We start from the raw sequence: 23,365 nt of genomic DNA on the forward strand, positions 1-23,365 counted from the left end.
TTAGCCCAGGGTTGACACAGGACCTTCAAAGTGTTTCCCCTCTCTCTGAAATTACATGTGAAATTTTGCATGCATATGAAAATATGTATTTTTCCAGCAGTGGGGATCATAAATAAGGGAATTCTTCATTCAAAAAAGAGTAAAGATCCATTGAAATGCTTGTTCCAAACACATGTCCAGTCTAGCAAAGCTATATGAAATTCTTGATGAATATTTTGCTCTCATTTCAGAAAAAGGATGTTTATTGCCTTCCCACCAGGAGAAGATGTATGTGGCTGGGAGTGGATGTGGGAAGCGAAGGAGAGAACACAAACTATCAAATTCTAAATACCTGGTAGAAATTTGGAGATGCTCTTCTTTTCTCATGATAACTAACTATATAGGCAGCTAATTACAGTGCAGAAAGACAGAATCAAGTCACAGAGACAGATTTTGTGAATGCAATGGTCTTTTGTGGCAGCAAATCATTAAGAAATTTTTTTTTCATGTTTATTTATTTTTGAGAGTGAGACAGAGTGCGAGCAGGGGAGGGACAGAGAGAGAGGGAGACACAGACTCGGAAACAGGCTCCAGGCTCCAAGCTGTTAGCACAGAGCCCGATGCGGGGCTCAAACCCTCATGCCATGAGATCGTGTCCTGAACTGAGGACGGACACTCAACCGACTGAGCCACCCAGGTGCCCCAAAATCACTTCTCTAAATAAATAAACGTAAAAAAAAAATTAAAAATGTACAGACATAGAAAATGCCACCCTTTGGAAAGCCATGAATATAAAGGTGTGAATTAATGAATAATTAAGATTATTTCTGAACACCAACTAATGCACGAACTTTATTTAACAGCTAAACTATTAAAAATGCCAATTTGAAAAAACATAGATCAGAGATCCTACAGAAATATTTTGTAACTCTTCTATATGCTCCAATAAAAAAACACTTCATTTGAAAAATCTTTCTCACAACTAATACCTAGATGGTTCAGTAGGTATTCTCGCTTATCAAAGGAGAACAAATCCTCACGTTAATGTACAACTTTTCTACCACTGAAGCATATAGATGTTTCAATTTAGCTGAGAATAAGAAGAGTCCCGATTCTCTTAGGTCATGCCATTCTTGAACCGGTGACTCTAATTACTGCCATTGTGACATTAGCCACCAAGTTCTCTTATGCTGCAAAGCACACTGATCACAAGATATGAAAAAATGACATTTAAGACTAATGAATGTGGTGTCAGCGATGACAACCATGTGCTGGGATCTTCCAGGTAGGTTGTTCTGTACCCTCTGCTAGGGTGAGTCTTTGCCGTGAAATCTGTACAACAGGACTTAGAGCCTTGTTATATGGAAAGATCTGTGCTGAGTCCTTGGTTGAAAGGCGGAGGTTCATGGGACAAAGTCCTGGAGCTCAAGGGGCTGAGGGGCTCTGCAGGAGATATGCTTCTCTGCTGAACTAGCTAGAAGTTTCTCGGTCATTGTAGCAGGTTGACTCCTCGTGTTGCTCCAAAATCCGTGCCCATCCAGAACCTCAGAATGTGACTTTCCTTGGAAATAGGGTCTTTGCAGATACAGTGAAGATAAGGATCAAGATGAGATCACGCTGGGATACAGGGCCCAAATCCAATGAGGGTGTCCTTATGAGAGACAGAAAAGAACACGAAGACACATGGAGAAGGCAGAAGACCAGGTGAAGGTAGAGGCAGAGATTGGAGTTACGCTGCCACAAACCAAGAAATGCCAGGAGTCATGAGAATCTGGCAAAGGCACAAAAGGGGCCTTCTTGAGAGCCTTCTGAGGGATCATGGCCCCTGCCAATGCCTTGATTTTGGACTTGTGGTTTCCAGAACTATGAGAGGGTCACATTCTGCTGTCTTAAGCCACCAAGTTGGTGACAATTTCTTAAGGCAGCTCTAGGAAACCCATGAGCGGTTACCTTACATGTGTGTTGTCAGTCCTCAGCTCTCCACAGAGCTCTGGAATCTAGATCCAGGGAATCTTTTTCTCGCTATGCAGAAAGACTAGGTGTTTTTTGTTGTTTTTTTTTTTTTTGGCATAGGAAAGCCTTGCTAAACTGTAAAGGCTCAGACAGGGCTTTGGAGCCAGTCTGCCTGGGTCGGATTCCAGCTCTGTCGTTTACTGTGTGACTTGAAGCATATGACTGCAGGTCCATCTCTCTGTCTTGGTTTTCCCATCTGCAAACCAGCAATAGACTATTATCTTCCTTTTTAATTTTTTTTAATGTTTATTTATTTTTGAGAGAAAGAGACAGAGCGTGAGGGGGAGAGGGACAGAGAGAGACACACACACAGAATCGGAAGCGGTCTCCAGGCTCCGAGCTGTCAGCACAGAGCCCGACGCGGGGCTCGAACTCACGAACCGTGAGATCATGACCTGAGCTGAAGTCGGACGCTCGACTGACTGAGCCACCCAGGCGCCCCTAGACTATTACCTTCTCTATAGAATACTTGCAGGGATTAAACGTGTTGACCTGTGAAGTGTTTAAACTATACCTGACACGTGGGAGATACTCAATAAATGTGATCCATAATCACTATTCTACAACTGTATTGCGTGCTAACTGCTCATTCCTAGGTTTCGCCACAAAGGCTTCCTCGGGAGGGCACAGGGTGAGGCTTGCCCAGTGCTGGGAAGCGAGCTGTGTTTTCCTGTGAAGAGAACTCTCTCCTCTCCGATGAACTGCTCTGCAGGGTGCAGACTTCACAATAAATTAGAGCGTCTTCGCCTCTATCGTTTCAACGATTCTTAGCAATCTTTTCTGTGACTACTCTACCTGGATTGGGCCTGGGATTAGGAAGCCAGTCACCACGTTAGGTTTTCAGGGCTGCCCTAGCAAAGCACCACAGACCGTGTGCCTAAAACAACGGGAGTTTATTCTCTTAGCTTCTGGAGACGAGAAGTTCTAAATCCCAGGGTTGGAAGGGTTGGTTCCTTCTGAAGGTTCGGAGGGAGAGTCTGTTTCGTGGCTGCTTTAACTCGTGGTGGCAACCCTTCACATTCCTTCCTGTGTCGGGGCAACTCCTATCTCCTCCCTGTGTATGTCTGTGACTCTGTCTTCTCTTATAAGGACACCAGTCACACAGGATGAGGGCCCACCTGGTTCTGGGGGGACTTCATCTTGACTTGATCATCTGCAAAGACCTATTTCCAAATAAGGTCAACGATCATGGGAACTGGGGGGTTAGGACTCCAACATACCTTTTTTTTTGGGGGGGGGGAATGTCATTCAACCCACAGCTGTCACCCTATACACATGAAGCAAAACAAAAGTCAGCAGTCACTGACAATTTTTTACAGATTTATTAAAAATATCAAAACATTACCTTTTTCTGAAAGTTTTCACACAATTAAGAAAGGCTTATCTAAATTTGGTAGCTTTAAAACGTCTTAAAAGGGAAGCCTGCTCTTATGAGAATCTGACAATAAGTTTCAAGTGTGTGTTTATGTTATATCATTGTTGGATGTGGAACTCTTGTCACCCCTTTATTGAATGTCCTCATTTCCTCTATTAACAATGTTCCTTTTAGTTTTTTTTAAATGACATATTTGACAAAGATAAACTGCATTAACCCAGATCTTTGAAACTAAACATAAGCGAAGAGTTTACTATTTTAATTAAATTAAACCTTCCAAAGATTACTCACTCCCTCTTCTTTCTGGCTCACAGACTCTGCTGCCTACAGAATATGTTCAGCTCTTGGCTTAGCATTTGCAGGTTCCTCTGATTCCAAGTTGGGTCTCATTTTCTCATTTGAGTACTTACCGAAATGCTTGCTATGTGTCGCATGTCTATTTTCTTCTTTTTTAAAACTTTTTTAAATGTTTATTTATTTTTAAGAGAGAGAGAGAGAGAGAGAATGGGGGAGGGGCAGACACACGCGCGCGCGCGCGCACACACACACACACACACACACACACACACACACACACACACAGAATCAGAAGTGGGCTCCAGGCTCTGAGCTGTCAGCACAGAGCCTGACGTGGGGCTCAGACCCACAAACCGTGAGAACGTGACCCGAGCCGAAGTCAGAATCTATCTTAACCGACTGAGCCACCCACGTGTCCCTTGCATGTGTATTTTTCTACAGGAACCTTTTGCTTCCATCGGTTTGGTCACATACATTCCAGCTGAAGCCTTCTGCCCCCTGTACAGCCCCACGTGCAAGGACCTCTACTCATTCCTTCCTCCTTTCCTTCAAGATCTTTCTCCAGGTGGTTCCTGAACCTTCTGCTTTTACCTATCTGGGCTTCCTTGTAAAAGAGATGCATTGTTTCATCTCTCCATCTCATTCTGAACTAGGTTACAAAATCCTTGACTGCCAAAACCATCGGCGGCCTGTCACGATGCCTTGTATACAGCTGGTGCTCAAAATACAGTCTGAGGATTGATTCTTTTGTTCACCTTAGATTGTAATTCATTATTTCTGAGTGACTTTGACGGAAATAATAATGGTTGCATTTGGCAATTTGCATTTATGTTTAATTCATATTAGTTTTACAAAACCGAGGGGTTTGAAGAAGTTTCATTCTTTTTGTATAATATGTATTACTACCATTATGGAGAACTTAACTGCACCAGTCACTGTTAGAGCTCTTTACATACACTTGTCTCATTTCATCCCCATAGCAACCTTTTGTACTAAAGCATAATTATCTCTATTTTACAGATGAGGAAATTGAAGCTTAGTGAAATTAAACAAGTTTCCCAATGTCACACTGCTGATAAATGAAGAATTTGAGCCTAGGTCTGCCTGCCCCCAAATGTGTTCTTAGAATTTCTATAATTTCCCTGTCACAGAAACCTTTTAGAAAACTTCTTAAAAACAGAGTCTGGGGCTCCACTCTAGAATTCTGAATCAAAATCTCTGGGGGAGGAAGCTGGGGATCTGCATCTTGACAAGCACCTTAGGGAGTTTGTGCGATCAGACAAATTTAGGAAACATCTCGACAGCTCGGTATGGCTCACCAGTACTTACAAGTTCCTGCGTTGAATGCTTTCCTATATAGAGTTTGATTTTCATCACGGCTTCAAAGAACACAAATGTTCCTTGAGGTTCACACTGACGAGAGAAACAAGGCCTACAGGTCCATTCCTGCAGGTCTGCTCCACCCCAGGTATACCCAGGGTCTTGGGTCGACCTTGCCCTCTGCCCAAGCCTCAGGAACATGGGTGCGTGACCTATGCAGGTTGACGAGGGTCTCACACTTGGTTTAATGTTCTGCTGCCATTATTCTGAAGTTCTTAGTAGTTTCTTAACAAGGGGTTCTGTGTTTTCGTTTTGCACCAGGCTTTGTCAATCACTTAGCTGGTCTTGCTCTGGAACCTAATGTACCAGAGACTCTAGGTCACAAGATACAAATGACCTACTCAAGGGAAAACAGCACCGTCTTTGCTCTTCTCCTTCTCTTTGGTTTTAAGATTTGGGTCAGGGGCTGTCTGAGGTGGGGAGAAGTCAGGGTGTGAAGTGGAGTGCGAAGCAAGGTGTGAAGTCAAAGATCTGGATGTGGGGCTAAGCCTCTTCTGGAAGGTAGAGGGAAGAGATGGGGTTCTGTACCTGGACAAGGAGGCAGGAAGTAGATGAGAAAGGGGAGGGGCAGCTTTGGAGGCCCGAGAAGCTTTGTGTTCATGGATGGGGCAAAAGGGAGAGGACTCCCACGCAGAAAAGAGTTAACATAGTCCGTCGGACTGTTTCTCCTTGAAAAGGCTATTTGTGAGGCTCGCTGATGGCTGGATTCCAGCAAGGCTAGCTAGCACCTAATAAGGGTGCCTCACTGTGCCTAAAGTGTTGGTGTAATGTGCTGAACACCTGCTTTCCTTCTGGGAGTCTGGAATTTGGGTCCATGCCAGGCAGGGGCTGCCCATCGAACCACCGCCAATAAAAACCTGAGTCTCTAATGAGCTCCCTCGTTGGCATGTGTCCTGATAAGGCAGCGTTGGGCCTCTTTCATGAAGGCACTAATCCCATTCCATTCTCAGGCCTGATGGCCTCCCAAAGGCCCCACCTCCTGATACAATCACTTCAGGGGTTGGGATTTCTACACTTGGATATGGGGGGGGGGCCCGACATTTGACCTATAGCACTTGTCTTCCTCATCCCAACCTTGCCTCAAATGGCTCAAACTAGTCCTTAGCAGCTACAGTTCCATAAGGCTCTCTCCTGCTACCTCCCTCGAACGATCAATATGTATCCCCAAATTATACATGGTGACACTTACCTGGTGAACTAGCAAGGAGACATGGTTTTGAGTGGCAGCAAAAAGGTTCGGGAAGTGAATGTGTCACTCATGAGATCTCGGGGCAGGCATCTACGTTGCAGTCCCCACTGGTTAAGTGTAGGTCTTGTGAGGATGTATGAAGACCCAGGTAGGCAGGTCTACCCGAGACTTGCTAATTTATTTTGTAAAGTATGTCATGCTCGAGGTAACGCAACCGTACCTCTATTTGAAGTGCTGTTATTTCAGTTTTTTAGTTAGTAGGCAAAATGGAGACCGTGTGGCATTTCGAAATATAATCTAAAGCGAAAATAAAAATGGAAAAGATTGAAACCAGTGAAGGAGGCCTCGAAACACACTCTACTATGGAGACGAATTATTCAAAGAGTAGAAGCCATAAATGAAATGAAAACTCTCATCATAAAAAATATACTTATTCTACATTTATTATGTTACATTCTGCCCCATCTTCCTGGCTGATACACGGAGAATTTTATGGAGAAGCTAAGAAAATGTTCCAAGTATCTTCCAGGCAGTGATATGCATCCCAGGTACTTTTTGGACCTTTCTGACATTAGGTTGAATCATGGAAAAACCCACTTTTTCTCTTTCTTCATGTCTAACCTCTTATTACTCCAGAAAGAATCACAGCAGGTCGACTTGTAGCCACAAGTAAGACTGAATTCCAGGTGGGGACGGGTTCTCTAAAGTGGCCTCTCACCAGTGTGCTCAAGCTATGTGGTCCAATATGGCAACCACCAGCCACATGTGGCTATTTAAATTTGAGCTAACTAAAATTAAGTAGAGTTAAAAATTCAGATCCTTGGTCACACTAGTCACATTTCAAATGTTCAGTGGCCACCTGTGTCTAGAGGCCACCATATGGATAACACAGGTTAAAGAACATCATCACTGTAAACCACCATTGGGTAGCACTACTCTAGAAAGCTAAGCAACAGGCCAACAAAACAAATAAAGCTCTGGCTCCTTAGTGTCCTCCTTAGTTCTCCCCCACTGGAGAACTACTTTCAGAGAGAACAGCTAGTCTTAACTTCTTTACAGCTTTTTGGGTGAAATGGCATGAACAGATTCTTAAAACACTAGCACAAAAGGCCACAGACTCAAATTTATATTGAACTCTCTTACCATACCTACGTAGAATTGTTCTGAATTAAGGATTAGTTCATCATGAAGTCAGTGTTTCAACTTTTAATGAGAAAGGTGATTTTTTTCCCCCCTTAGGACAAAGCCCTAAGCCATGGGTGTAAGCCTGGGATGGCTCTAGACTGGCTGGGACACAGAGCATCCTTGGTGCTGCCTACAGTGCACTCCCATATCCACAGTCCAGCTGCTGCCAGGGCGCATGGCAAAGACATGTTCTGACTTCTAATCCCATTTTGTCTTCCTCCCCATGTCTAACAAGAGTTCCTCCAACTACCTTAATCTCAAGTAGTTTTGAGCCCCCAGTTGGGGCTACCATGGGATTAAGGTAGGTTCAAGATGGAGGTGACTAGACCAGCACTAAGTACAAATGCTAAATTCTCAGGGTAAGAGAATTGTGTGTGTGTGTGTGTGTGCATGTGTGCATGTGTGCACGCGTGTGTGTGTGCACGTATAAAAGTGCTGGAGGGGAGGGAATATCTGTACGAAACAGAAATGGTAGACACTCTATTACTTTATCCTAAATATAAGTGTCATCCAGTTGTTTCTTGATTCTCTAATAGGTGGTCCTTGAAAAGGGATATAAACAGGTAGGAAGGAGGCCCAGCTTTTGGGCTAAGAAGAGTTAGAAAAATAGGAGTCTTCTCAGAAATAAAAAGTGCTATGGATCTGTATGGTATGTGCTGGATAGCCAGATTGTGCACGCACACGCTGAATGCACCTGTTAATCACTCTCCTGAGGAGGTAGAGATCTTGTCCTCTCTCTAAATTCCCATCAGGCAGAATGTGTGGAAGAATGTGCTGTTCCATGTTCAAAGTTCAGGGCTCTCGGGGTGGGCAACTCGGAGCATCTCCCTAGTAACAAAGAGTGTCCAGATGGCGGGTCTGGATCCCCTTGGAAACCCCGGCTGAGCAAAGAGGGGAAGGACCACTGAGCGTTGTTAGGAGAAGTTGCTACGGCATAAAACCTTGCTGCATGTACATCCCAACAGCAGACGCTTTGTCTAGTCGGCCACTCCCAGCCTCCCTGTACGTAAGTTCCCCCAATAAACCTGTATCTCGATCGCTATCTCAGGTCTTTTTTTTTGGCCTCAGTGGACTATCACCCGTCTTAGGCTTAGAGTCTGCTGAGGTGTGGCCGCACAGAATCGATGTTCCAACCAGAACTACTTTTGTTGGTTTCTCTTCCCAGATTAAACATAAGTCACTTCTTTGTTGCATCCGAAGATAAAGTCTGGACACTGCTCACCAATAAATGACCAGTTTCAGTCAAATGACATGGCCACCTGCGGCCCAGGGTGGAATCAGTAGCTCAGTCTCTCTCCTTAATCCCAAAGACAAGCTGTAAAGTTGGCTTTATTACAGATGCTGCCTCGAACCATTGTCTTATTTCTTACACACGTGCAAGAGCAACCTCTTTTGGGGGACATCAGCATAAAGCCAGAAAAACTGTCAGTTCTGTAGGCAAAGAAACAATCACACTTAATTCGGGTGCATCAGACTATCGTTATACTTAAACAATAACAGATGCATTTTTCCACATGTAAATTTGAAGGATTGAAATGAAGACGTTATCTCCTTGAAATATATACGTAAAGAACAAATAGAGATGTGTAAGAAATAAAATGCATCAGAGTATCTTCTCAACTCTACCTCTTGGGTCAAGTTCTCTTTTTACAAATCCTGTTCTAAAGTGTTAGGTTATTTATAAAAAAGTACTAGCTTTTTGATTTCTGCGTGTTTTTTGTTTTTTTGTTTTTTAAATGCTGAGAACTGAGGCAGTTGGGGCCAACTTGCTATCTCCGGCCAAACTGAAGCATAAACCAAGCACCCAAAGTTATCCCATGGCACTCTTTACTTCTTGAGTCAGTCACACTATTATTTCAGGTATGATAACAGGAAGGAAACCAGAGAGGAATCTTTGAGGTCTTTATGTCGAGTCGCAAACTTGGTGAAAACCAGCGAATGGTTCTGTTACATAACAGGCCATATTTTAAGTTCAAGCCCAATTTGCCTCCTACTAAGAGAGAATGAGAATTCTAGAGGTCTGAATGAATTGAATTAAAGAGAGAGAGAGAATTAAATTCTAGAATTGAGAATTAAATTGAGAGAATTAAATTCTAGAGGTCTGAATATCATAAAACAAAACTGATTAGGATAATCTACTGGAATGGAACTAAGGAATACTTAAAGCATCAGACACAGGGATTAGAGACAAGACTGTCAGGCTACTTCATTGTCTAAAGCTTAAGTCCAGAAAAACCCTGAACAGAAGAGCCACCGATAGAATCTTAAAGGGCAAAGGACCTCTCCTTCATCAAAAGACCAAGCTACCCTTGCTGAGTCTGGTTTTTCTACTCACACTTTAAGGACTGAGAGAGGTTCTCAATTAAGCTTTGGTCTAGGAACCAAAGACAAATGACTCAGGGGCTGGCTCAAAGATAAAATGTTTAAATGGGACATGACTTCCTCTTCTTTTCAATTTGGGACTGCACACGTAGTTCATGGAGCAGCCTACCAGGCCAACAGGTGGACACATATCCAACTGCCCTGCTTTCTATGCACATATCCTGTGAATTTTGAATTGGGATATATTTTATATATTCAAATATATATTAAAACTTACATTAAAATATATGTCAAATATAAATTAAATATATAAACTGAAATATATAAATTTATATTAAAATATATACACTGAAGTTTTTGAATGTTTATCTATTTTTGAGAGAGACAGAGCATGAGTGGGGGAGAGGCCAAGAGAGGGGGAGATGTGGAATCTGAAGCAGGCTCCAGGCTCTGAGCTGTCAGCACAGAGCCTGATGCGGGGCTCGGACCCAGGAACCGTGAGATCGTGACCTGAGCCAGTCGAACACTTAACCGACTGAGCGAACCAGACGTCCCTGAACTGGGATATATTCTAAAGATAGTAATACAGATCTTACATAATGCTTGCCAGAGTTTAGAACAATTTTTTTTTTATCCCGATGACTGTAGTAAGATTGCTACTTTGGAACGGTCAGCAAACTTCAAGAAGAGGCAATTTTAGCAGTTTTCTTCAGTGAACTTTCTGAGTTTCCAAGGCCTGCATGCAGTTAGGACTGTGAAAAGAAGCTGCATGAAAAGCTGAGCAGGTACCATAAAGCAGGTGAACTGGAACACGGTTTTAATTATGCCAGAGTGAGGTAGTTTACAGCTCACAGTTTAGCACCCTAACAATAAGTTCGAAGTACTAATTGTAATTTTGTCAGTAATAACCTTGAGACATGGATAAACAAAAGTGTGGAACAGTCTGCTCGGGTCTCTGAAGGGCCGGGGGGGGGTTTAATCTAATTTAGATTAAACAATGAGTTCTATAAATGTAATACCTCATGGGCATCTTAATTTAGAAGTGTCAGGGAAAATATAAAAACTTCGCAAAAGCGTTCTTTTTTTAATCCTTAATTTGAAGATAATCATCAGATTCAAGGGATTTTCAAGGCACAAAAGAATAAAAGTTTTTACTTAGTTAAGAAGAATAAATGTACAAAAAAACCTTGTTGAGGTTAAAAATAGTTGTGCATATAAATCAAGCGATAGGTCCTCTCTTGGACCCGTATAGCAATTATCGTCCGTGTAAGTTCTCTGCAATTCATCATGCATTGCCTCGTGGCACTGCCTCCATTGTTAGTCTGAAATGCTTATTTAAATCTTTTGAGGTTATTTAACGATTCATATTCATTTAATGAACACCTAATTTGAGGGACTCAATGTGGCAGGCATTTCCCTGGGCACTGGGATATGGATCTCTCCCTACGTTGCCATCCATTGTTGGGGGTGAACATACTAATAATGCAAAAAAAGAGAGAAAACAGATTGTGATGTGATTGTCATTTCTCTGTCATTTCATCCCAGGTTCCTGGAATGGAGCTTTGAGACTCTTAAAATTTCCTGAGTGGTAGGAATGTCTTTGTCATTCATGGTAGGCCCTGACGGTTTATGCTTACGGGGTGACTCCTGGTGGATCTTACAGAGTTTCAAGATGGGGGCTGGTCCTGCCAGAACGACCAACTGTAGGATTTGAGGGGTGGGGCTTGAAGCCAGGAGGTATCAGCTCCCAGCTCCAGGAAGGAGAAGGAAGAAATGCTGGAGTCTAAATTCCATAATGTGGCCAATGACTTATTCAATCGCGTCTACATATGAAACTCAGTAAAAACTGTGGACACCCAAAGCCTGGCGAGCGGGCTGGTGGCACGCATTGATGTGTGCGGGTTGGGGGGAGGGTCACGTGTCCTCATTCCACCAGGAGAGGACAAGGGAGCTTCGTGTCTGAGACCCACCTCACCAGACCTCACCCTGTGTACCTTTCCAGTCAGCTGGTCTTGATTTGTATCTTTCATAATAAGACTTCAATCTTAAATTCAGTGCTTTCCTGAGTTCTTTGAGTCATTCTGGTGCATTACTGATCCCTAAGGCATAGTGGGCACCCCCAAACTTGTATCAGTGGGTCAGGGGGGCAGGATGGCCTGGGAGCCCCAGACTTGTGGCCCATGTCCGAAGTGAAGGCAGCCTTGTTGGGGACCGCGAAACCTGTGCTAACTCTGAGCAGTTAGCGACAGGATTGCAGATACACTTTCAGACAGCCAGAAAGAGCCTAATTCTCTCCTGCAAATGGTTTAGAGAGATCACCTGGAAAGTTCAGCAGGGGAACCCCGCCGTGGGGATTCAATTTACAGAACAAAGCCCCTCCCGGATCCGGGATCCTGTCCCTTCTGCGAAGTGCCAAGGTTAGGGAAGGGACGGGCACCCAGGGAAGGGGACAAAAACATAGCCAGACGCATCTCCTCTGTGGGATGGGACGATTCCTCCAAACGTGAGCGGTATTTGAAAGGACAGGCAGGAAAGTCAGTCACACGCACACAAACACCGTATCTACTGTAAAACGCAAATACCATCCCTCTCCCCCAAACTCGAAGTAAATTTACTTCCCATTTCTGAAGTGCATCTGTGGCTAACGTTGAATGGCCATCTAATATTAAAGAGCTGATGCTTCCCAGGGAGTTGTCCACTTCTAATTGTTCAAAGTCACTCAGGAGTCTGGAAGACCAAAGCTAAGCAAGCCTTCCTTCTTTCTAAGTCTGCTGCTTTGTAATCGGACCTGCTCTCCGATATGCCCAGAGGGCTCAATCCTTTAATGGGAATCAGCCCCCGTTTTGATCCTGAAAATTTCACTGTTTCTGCTTGTTCTTAGAGCTACTCCTGTTTCTCAGCTGGTAGCAGCCCAGGGCAATAGCAGCGAAGGCTGGGACATTAAGAAAAAAATAGAGGTTAATCATTTCTACACATCATTCTAGACTTTTTTTCCCCTGCCTTCTGCTATCAACCAAAAAACTACCTAAAGTCGAAGTAAAACAAAAACAGAACAAAACAAAACACAAAAGTTACCAACTTTCTGCCACTGACCCTTCATCCCTGTGGTTGTGGGTTTTCGATCAGGCTTTCCAGATGGCTGATCTCACAGTGGGGCGAGAGTAAGAGTGCCAGCACCACATTATTACACAGCACAGCTGTCGAGAGGCAGGGACCCAAGGTCAGAGTTCCAGGTCAGAGCTCCCTCTTTGGATCTCAACATTCATCTCGGCTTTGGGGAATGACTAAAGATGAAAGCTCACGTCAAACTGTCTCAATGTGCTCCGCCTTATCCCCGCTGGGAGACCGTGGGCCGGTCACTTAACCTCCCTAGACCCAAAGTCCCTCGTCTGGAACGTGAGTGGTCGGCACTCTTTGATCTCTGGGAGTCTTCAACCATGAGAACACTGTGATTCTTTGTTTTTGCTTCTAGCTATGCTTGAAGCAAGGGTCCGTGGCTACACGTCGTGGGAAGAAATGGGGAAAGGAGAAGAATGTGGAGCATCTTCTGAGGAAATAACGACTCCTGGAGGATGATACTCATTTGCATTCCCATTGGAAATGTCTTATCTGTGGAGAAGCGAGGTGTGGATACTGTCATTCCCTTGCCTCTCTCGGCAAGGGAATGGCTGGTTATGTTTGTGGCTTATAAGACTCCTGCTGGTACATACGATTCCATTCCCAGAAAACAGAGGTCCGCTATCGTCTGGATGAAACTCCATCACCATCTTATTTCACCCTTGGCTTTGTCTCTGCCCTGTGTTCCTGGGCTGGATTTGTTGCCTCCTTCCTCACCCTGTCTTCTTGGCCTCCCTGAGCTACTTTAGAGGAGCAGCTACTGGTAGGCAGAAACTGTTTTCACATGTAAATGTATCATCCTGCTTGCAGAAAGTTGTGAAACTTTTGTGGACTCAGAGCAGAAATAAATAAAATATTTCGGGTTCCTGAGAAACTAACTTTGCATTTTAGACATCCAGCGTGACTGTTTTACAGCCAGAGCGGGTTTCTGGAAAGAACGGAGAAGAGGTCCTTGAGTAACACGTTTTCGTGAATGGCTTCTGCCCACGTGTACTAAAAACACTTGCTTTTGTAGCAAACTTGCTCCTAATTAATTGTTTAAAGTCTCTGAATCCCTCGAGAAGATATGGGAAATTGTTAGCTCATAAAGCCAAGAATAAAGCAATTATCTGGCACATACTTTATTTCTATAATTAATTATATTCACCACATATGGTACAAAGAAGACTTCTACCTCCAAAACCAAAAAAAAAAAAAATGTTTATTTCGGTCCTGCTTCCACAAAAGTTTAGCAGCTCTCTGCAAGAATGATGATACATTTACAGTGTGAAAACAATTTCTACCTACGAGTGGCTGATCCTCTAAAGTAGCTCTTTTGGGAGGGAGGGGAGGGGAGGGTGGGTGATGGGTATCGAGGACTAACCACCCATCACTAGTCATACTCTGGGTCTCATTTAGATTTGAGGTTTCCATTTGAACGTGTCTGGAAAAACAAAACAAAACCAAACAAAACGTACTCCTGCCAATAACACTAATACCCCCATAGAAAACTAAACTATAAGATCACAAGCATTTTCAGCACTCTATGGGAAATGCAGCAGACCTGAGTGGAATTCACCGGATTTCTTTAGCATTTGGATTTTATGGGCCTATGAGTTCGGATGAGTCAAAGTCAAAATGAAACTCAGCAGGCATGATGGAGTCAACCGAAACCACTGAAACGGTTGGTCAGAGCCTACAAAAATTGTTTCATTCTCTAAGACTGGGGGATAGAACAGGGACGTAATTCAAGACACAGCTTTCCAGGGCTGGCATCACGAAGACTCCTCGAACAGAGAAAGACATTTTTTCATGATGGATTTGGTTTTTTAAACCGGAGCTTTGTACGGACTTCAGTAAATGATACAAAGTAAGTTAATCTCTACGAACAACAGAATAAATGCACTGTAACACTTTTTACATCACAACGATTGAAATTTAATCCCTGAAACATTCATGCTATATTGGTAACTGGATGTGGGTGGGTGGGGGTGTGGTGGGGATAAGACCCAAATGGCTATTTTTTTTTTTTTTAAATGATTTCATTCAATCATCGACTGACTCAGGGAAACCACCTTGACCTTGTACAGAGAAAGCTGTTTATGTTCTCTGCTCTGCCTTTCCTCCTGAAGCCTCCCAGAGGCTACAAGGGTATACAGAAATTTGTAGTGTCAGTGACATTTTAAAAGAAATATTTTGTTCGTTTGTAAACAGAAAGGCTAATACTTAACCTCACCCACCTTATTGGGGGCTGTGAGTATCTGAGCAAATCAAACATGTTAAAAACTGGAAAGTGACATGATGTGGAACATTTTCTCATTACTGTGCCCGTGTTAGAACATTCTTAAAGGAAGGTAGATAAAGCTGCTACCTGGCAATTCAGGTCCAAGGTATGATGTTCTCAGTTGCCTGCAAAAAAGGAAGCCTTCTCTTTCCCCCTCTCAGACACAAAAGCATTCCATATAATTGCAATTGAATATGGACTGTGCTTTTGGTTTATGAAGTAGCAGGCAAAATATGGATTGAAACAGTCTCTCTTAAGCTGTAGTGCTGTAAGAATACTGAGCTCATGCCGTGCCCATGATTAAGACAGCTCTTTGTCTTATAAGAGGTCCTAAAAATGTCTCTAAGAACAACAGCCTTGGAAAAGAAATGCAAATAAACACTGGCCACCACGATTTTCCTGTTTTCTCTTTTTAAATACGAAGTCTGGCTGAAATACACTATATCACTCCTTTCTTGAGCAGCAGTTGCAATGATATTGTATTGCAAAATCTGATACGATTTTGTCTTCCAGCATTTTTTTCATGTGCGTTTCTCAAAATGCGGCTTGAGCTTGTTTCTTATTTCTCAGAGTGTCTAGTAAAGTGCTAGACGCATAGCAGACATGTCAGAAATTTTTCTTGAAGACTGATTTATTAAGGGAAACAAGCTAATAGTAACTATAAACTGTTAACACACTTCTACATATACTATGTAATGTGGCTGAAATCCTCTGTGTAAGGAAGGTAACAAGTTTGCAGAAGTGGGATTTTTATAACTTTACCAAGTTAACCAATGACTTCATGGGGAGCCCTTTGTTTAATTCATAGCTCGCTCCAGAATTAGCATCGGTAAGCGAGAAATATTTTACCTTTGTAGATTAATGAAGAATCATGACATAATGAAACGGAGTTTCATCGGACAACACATGAGAATCTGCCTATTTTGAGAGTCATCCTATCGCACATCAATCCCTCAAAATATTTTTAAAAATGCATACTTGCTATTATTTTGTGTCAATATCGTTTTCTTAAACAGGTGAAATCAAATTTCTGACTGTGGAGTCCTCCTAAGCCTGGCTCAACAAATAAAGTATTATTGTTCAACAAATGCATGATAAAGCTCTTTGACCAGTCTCAGTTTTAAACTAACTAAAGAGAGACAAATCAGCATAAACTCGGTCTCTCTTTTGTATCAGGAACATTGCCTTGTTTAATTGCCAACAGCCCCCATTTACTAAGTAGTAAACATTCAAGCACGCACCATTACATTTCTTAGGACAACTCTTGGAGTCGATGCAATAATTTATTACATCGGGTAGGTCTAATTCTCCCTTGATTTATGGAAGTGGTAATAATATTCCATCGCACAGAATGCTCTGCTAGGAGGAATCCGGATCCAGGCACTAAAATCTTTATGGCCTCCCCAGGAGTAGTTGGGACGCGGGTGATATTCTCATTACCAGAGCCGAGAAAGTGGAGGGGTTTGCCTGAGGTCTCCTGGAAAGTCAGTTATTCAAGGAGCAGAATCTGGGGTCTCCTGATGCCTAGCACACAATCACAAAAAGCACAGAACTCTCGGGGGACTTGCCGAAACCACGCGCATAGACAAGAAGAGGGGAAACGACACCCAGGATGTTCATTGCAGAATCCCCATGGCAGCCCGGCACCATTTCTCTCCGACTCCACATAAAGCACACTGAAGGGTATCCAACAACATAAAATCCTAATGGTGCCCTTAATTAGGCGGGATCATCGCTCGAACTCCCTGCCCTCCCACAGTCCAAGCCAGCAGCCCCAAATGCCTCTCTGTGGTGCCGAATCCTGAAAGCAAGACGTAGTGACAGAAACAACCGTGGGCTTACAAGGGACTCTCCAGCTCTGATGATGATGAGATGTGATAGCAATAATGTCAAACTTCGTATGACCGTAATCCAAGTTTACAATGATACATTAAGCCATAATGCTATTTATATCACCATAAGCTGAGTTATGGTGATATAAATAGTCACGCTAATGGCATTAACAGCAGCACTCGGTGGAATCACAGCTGTTGACTGCCACTTGTATGCTATTAGCATTGCTATTTATATCACCATAAACTTAGGTCGTCAAACTTGTTAGATATGAATATACAAGGAAGATGGATATCCACATTGTATGCCCAAATCTAGGTTCCTGTCCTGGAGGCTTTACGGCTGTCTCTCTCCTGTCTGTATTAAGGTCTATCTCGCTCTCCGTTTGGTTCTGTTTCGTCGTGTGATGTTTCTTCAGGGGTTACAGAAGAGCAAGCCTGTTTCTTGCCACCCTCAGACGTCTCTGGGAAACACGGTTTAAAACTGGTAAGAAAGTGCAAAAGCCACAGCTTCTGGGCAAACTTACTGTCTCCTTGGCAGCGCAGGGGGCCCACGCTCAGTTTGGCTTCTGAGCCTTGCCGGTCAGTATCTCCAACTACCACCTGGCTTACTGGCAGGTGATCTTTGTAGGATAAGAAGCCAGCATCCTTCCTCCTGAATCACAGGGGGAAAAAAAAAAAAAGAAAAGGATGAGGAGGCTGAATTAGAAACATGTTTTTCCCGATAACTTTAAATTGCCTAATAATTGACCACCTTCCAATAAATGCTCAGAGATTCACTAAGTAGAACCACAGTTAAAGAGCTGTTCTCTCTCTTCCATCAAGCGGTCGCATGGCATATTACTCAGAAGCAACTGTGACATCATTACCTTCTGGAAAACGGAACTGACACCCCAATTTCCAGAGAGTCACAACCAGCGTGTTGCATCCTATGTCGGTGTGGGAGTAGACGACCACACCGCTTGAAAAACACACACCAGACACTGGGCACACAAGCAGTTTGCTGTTGTCAGGAATCAGAGCGCAATGAAGTCAACCAGATCGCTTGGATAATATAGGAAACAAAACTCTTAAAACAAAAACACAAACACAAACACTCTGTCTCCTTAATTGCTTTGAAGTAGTTCCTTCAGAGGTTTTCTTCCCTGCGGTGCATCAGCTAAGTAAGGGACATCTTTCGTTCCTTCCTCTTTTTTCACTTATTTGAACAACCGAGTCCATGAGAAGTTTCCAACATGGAGTAGGTGCCCACCAAGAGTCTATTTCCATCTAAAATGAAGCGTGGAGTGAAGATTCAAGCCCAGTCTGGTTTTTGTCTTAGACTTGTTTTCCTGCTTACCCTATACTTATCTTGTTTCAGGTCTCCCAACTCTACCCCATACCCATCCTACATAAAAGAAAAGGAATACAGAAATCCAGGAGAGGTTCTTGGGGATGGGCCCAAGGTGAGTTATGGTGCAGCACAGAATTCATCTTCAGAAGAAATTCCTGCCCCCTCATCCTCTTTTTGTGCTGCTGTGGCTGAGAAATGCCCTCATTTGGGGCCGGAGGGGTGGGGGGTGGGGCGCAAATCATTATAAAGTCATTCTGCAAACTTACCCTTTTGTATGATTTTTTTTGCACTTGTACAGTCTGAATACAAATAGCAATTTTTGAAATTGTATATACAACTGATAACAGAAAACTGATTTTTGGAGGATAGTAGAATGAGAGAGAGACAGTTCAATAATCATGTTAAAGATTTGTCTTTCCTATCTCTCAGCAAATAGTTCAGGGGAACTATTTCAAATTGAGGGGAACCAACTTGGAAGCCTGTCTTTTTTTCTTTTTCTTTTTCTTTTTTTTTTTTGAGACAGAGAGAGAGAGAACATGAGCAGGGGAGGGGCAGAGAGAGAGGGAGACAGAATCTGAAGCAGAATCCAGGCTCTGAGCTGTCAGCACAGAGCCTGATGCGGGGCTTGAACTCACAGACTGTGGGATCATGACCTGAACTGAAGTCGGACACTCAACCGACTGAGCCACCCAGGTGCCCCTGGAAGCCTGTCTTTTAAATGCTATGCTGTTAAGGATAGTTACTTATCTCTCTGACCTTCTGGAATGTCAGTGAACACACATTCCCTCATGTGTCAGGGCCCACAGAAACACAGAAAGGAGTCACAGAATTCAGCCAGTGGGCTTCAAACAAATGTATTTTATACTCCCTTAATTTATTCATTGCCCTTGAGTTCCCCAAATAAAGTTTCTCTTTTAAAAATGTGTTTATCAAGTGAGAACTAAGATCATGCAGAAAAGCACCGTGATTCTTACTGATTCTGTATCAACTGATGACTTAGCCTCAAATACCTCAATGGACTCTTTTGCAAACCCAACTCCTTTTATTAGAATTTCTATCAATTAAAATCACATTACAGGGGGAACAAAATGTTTGCCATTAAACTTGATAGGTAGTGTTTATTAAAGTAACAATAAATGAAAACACTCTTCAATACACTGGAATTTGACAACCCACTAGGAATGAAGTGTATTCCTGTGAAATTTCAGGCTGATACTCTCCACAGTTCATTACCACTTAGAATTACACGATTCTAAATCAGGAGTCTGCAAGCTAAGTGCTGACAACCATTCATCTTGTTGCCTTTTCTCTTATGGCCCATGAGCCAAGAATGATTTTTACATTTTAAAGGGTTGAAAAAAAAAATCAAAAGCAGAATCATACTTTGTGTCATGGGAAAAATTACATGAAATTCAAAATTCAGTGTCCATAAATAAAGTTTTACTGAAATATGGCCATATTTTTTCTAACATATGGTCTATGGTGCTACCACACTATAATGGAAGAGTTGAGTAGTTGACAGAGACCATATGGCCTTTGAAGCCTAAAATATTTATTATCTGGCCTTTTATAGAAAATGTGTGCCAACTCCTGCTCTTAACCATCAGTATCCATTTTTCCTTTGGGAATTTATTGAGCAAATACTCCACTGACTATCATGGTGGACTGTCCCACAACTTGTCCCCACAGTTGAGTGTGGGGATAGGGAAGACACACAGGGATATCTCTGAGGTGGGAAAAGAAACATTTAAGATAAAACTCACTTAATCTAATAGTGAAAAGTAATTTAAGATTTATTAATAATTAATATTTTGATTGAACACTATGGCAGGCAGCCATGTAAGAGACACGTGTCAATACTTGGCATGAATTATATTTATATAAATAAATAAATAATAAATATAATATATATTAAATATATAATAAATATTTAAATATATAAAAAATTAAATATATATATATATAACTTTGTATAGAGCTTTGTAATATAACTTGAAGTTACATTATATACACTTCTTTATCCATTCATTAGTTGATGGACGCCACTTGGGCTGTTTCCATAGTTTGGCTATTATAGATAATTCTACTATAAATTAGGGTACATGTATCCCTTTGAATTAGTGTTCTTGTTTTCTTTGGGTAAGCACCTGGTAGTGCAATTGTTGGATTGTAGGATAGTTTTATCTTACAGCTTTTTGAGGAATCTCCATACTGCTTCCCAGAGTGGCCTACACCAGTTTGCATGCCCACCACCAGTACAAGATGATTCCCCTTTCTCCATACCCTTGTCAACATCTATTGTGTCTTGTGTTGTTGACTTTAGCCATTCTGACAGGTGTGAGGTGATATCTCATTGTAGTTTTGAATTCTATTTCCCTAATGACCAGTAATGTTAAGCATCTTTTCATGTGTCTGTTGGCCACCTGTATGTCTTCTTTGGAAAAATGTCTACCTACGTCTTTGGCCCATTAAAAAAATTAAAAAAAAATTTTTTTTTAATGTTTATTTATTTTTGAGACAGAGAGAGAGAGAGCATGAACAGTGGAGGGTCAGAGAAAGAGGGAGACACAGCATCTGAAACAGGCTCCGGGCTCTGAGCTGTCAGCACAGAGCCCGACACGGGGCTCGAACCCACAGACTGCGAGATCATGACCTGAGCTGAAGTCGGACGCTTAACTGACTGAGCCACCCAGGCGCCCCCCAAAATTTTTTTTAATATTGATTTATTTTTGAGAGAGAGAGAGAGTGAGCGAGCGTGAGTGGGGGAAGGGAGGAGAGACAGGGAGACACAGAATCTGAAGCAGGGATCATACCCACGAAATGTGAGATCATGATCTGAGCCAAAGTCGGATGCTTAACCAACTGAGCCACCCAGGTACTCCATCTTTTGCCCATTTTTTAATTGGATTATTAGTTTTTTGGATGTTGAGTTTTGTAAGTTCTTTATGTATTGTGGATACCAACTCTTTATCAGATACATCATTTGCAAATATCTTCTCCTATTCCATACGTTGACTTTTAATTTTGTTGATTGTTTCCCTTGCTGTGCAGAAGCTTTTTATTTTGAGGAAGTCTCAATAAGTTTATTTTTGCTTTTGTTTCTCTTGCCTCAGGAGACCTATCTAGAGAAAGGTTGCTATGGCTGATGTCAAAGAGATTATTGCCTGTGCTCTCCTCTAGGATTCTTATGGTTTCAGGTCTGACATTTAGGTTCTTAATCCATTTTGAATTTATTTTTGTGTACGGTGTAAGAAAGTGGTCCAGTTTCATTCTTCTGCACATAGCTGTCCAGTTTTCTCAACACCATTTGTTGAATAGATTGTTTTTTCCCCATTATATATTCTTGCCTCTTCTGTCAAAGATTAATTGACCATAAAGTTGTGGGCTTATTTCTGGGTTTTCTATTCTGTTCTATTGATATGTGTCTATTTTGTGTCATACTGTTTTAATCGCTACAGTTTTGTAATATAACTTGAAGTCCAGAATTTTGATGTGTCCAGGTTTGCTTTTCTGTTTTAAGACTGCTTTGTCTATTCTGGGTCTTTTGTTGTTCCATTCAAATTAAAAAAAAAAATTTTTTTCAGCTTTGTGAAAAAATGCTGGTTATATTTTGATAGAGATTGCATTAAATGCATAGATTGGTTTGGGCCGTTATAGACATTTTGACAGTATCTGTTCTTCTAACCCATGAGCATGGAATGTCTTTCCATTTCTTTGTGGCATCCTCAGTTTCTTTCATCAGTGTTTTATAGTTTTCAGAGTATAGGTCTTTCACCTCTTTGGTTAGGTTTATTCCCAGGTATCTCACTGTTTTTGGTGCAGTTGTAAATGGGATCGATTCCTTAATTTCTCTTTCTGCTGCTTCATTATTGGTGTATAGATGTGCAAGAGATTTCTATATGTTGATTTTGTATCCTGAGACTTTACTGAATTTGTTTGTGGGTTCTAGCAGTTTTTGGATGGAGTCTTTTGGGTTTTCTATATAGAGTATCATGTCATCTGCAAATAATGAGAATTTTACTTCTTGCTAATTTGGATTCCTTTCATTTCTTTTTGTTGTGTGATTACTGTGGCTAGGACTTCCAGTACTGTGTGGTGAATAAAAGTGATGAGTGGACATCCCAATCTTGTTCCTGACTATGAAGAAAAGCTCTCAGTTATTTCCCACTGAGGATGATATTAGCAGTGGGTTTTTTTTTGTATATGGCCATAATATTCTCTTATGATTATTTGTATTTCTGTGGCATTTGTTATTTTTCCTCCCTCATTTGTGATTTTATTTATTTGGGTAGTTTCTCTTTTTGATAAATCTGGATAGAAGTTGATCAATTTAATTTTTTTTTTCCAAAGAACCAGTTCCTGGTTCCATTGATCTGTTCTATTGTTTGTTTTTATAATTTCGATATCATTTGTTTCTGCTCTAGTATTTATTATTTCCTTCCTTCTGCGGGCTTTAGGCTTCGTTTGATGTTCTTTTACTAGATCCTTTAGGTGTGGGTTATTTTATTGGAGATTTTTCTTGCTTCTTGATGTAGGTCTGTATTGCTATATACTTCCCAATTAGGACCACATATGCTGAATCCGAAAAGTTTTGAACCATTGTGTTTTATTTTCATTTGTTTCCATGTATTTTTAATTCTTTTTTTAAATTTTTTTATTTTCTGGTTGGCCCATTCACTGTTTACTAGCATGTTATTTAACTTCCATGTATTTGCGGTCTTTACAAATCTTCCTCTTCCAGTTTCATGGTGCTGTGGTCAGAAAAGGTGCATGGTATGATTTCAATCTTTTTGTATTTGTTGAGGCCTAATTTGTGACCTAATAGGTGAGCTATTCTGGAGAATGTCCCATGTGCACTTGAAAAGAATATGTATTCTGTTTTTTTTTTTTATTTAACGTTTATTTTTGAGACAGAAAGAGACAGAGCATGAACGGGGGAGGGTCAGAGAGAGGGAGACACAGAATCTGAAACAGGCTCCAGGCTCTGAGCTGTCAGCACAGAGCCCGACACGGGGCTTGAACTCACGGACCGTGAGATCATGACCTGAGCCGAAGTCGGCCACTTAACCGACTGAGCCAC

General features: G+C 41.9%; 1 protein-coding gene across 1 annotated transcript in view; it reads right to left on the bottom strand.

The window, feature by feature from the left end:
- Positions 1-23,365, bottom strand: part of CNTNAP2 (contactin associated protein 2) — a 1,972,370-nt gene that overhangs the window by 345,844 nt on the left and 1,603,161 nt on the right. Inside the window, exon 15 of the mRNA XM_058723957.1 lies at positions 17,480-17,607. Within this exon, the coding sequence (XP_058579940.1) occupies positions 17,480-17,607 (128 nt within the window). The remainder of the gene's footprint in view (positions 1-17,479; positions 17,608-23,365) is intronic.

The sequence above is a fragment of the Neofelis nebulosa genome, chromosome 4, assembly GCF_028018385.1.
Source record: "Neofelis nebulosa isolate mNeoNeb1 chromosome 4, mNeoNeb1.pri, whole genome shotgun sequence".
In the NCBI taxonomy this organism is placed as follows: Eukaryota; Metazoa; Chordata; class Mammalia; order Carnivora; family Felidae; genus Neofelis; species Neofelis nebulosa.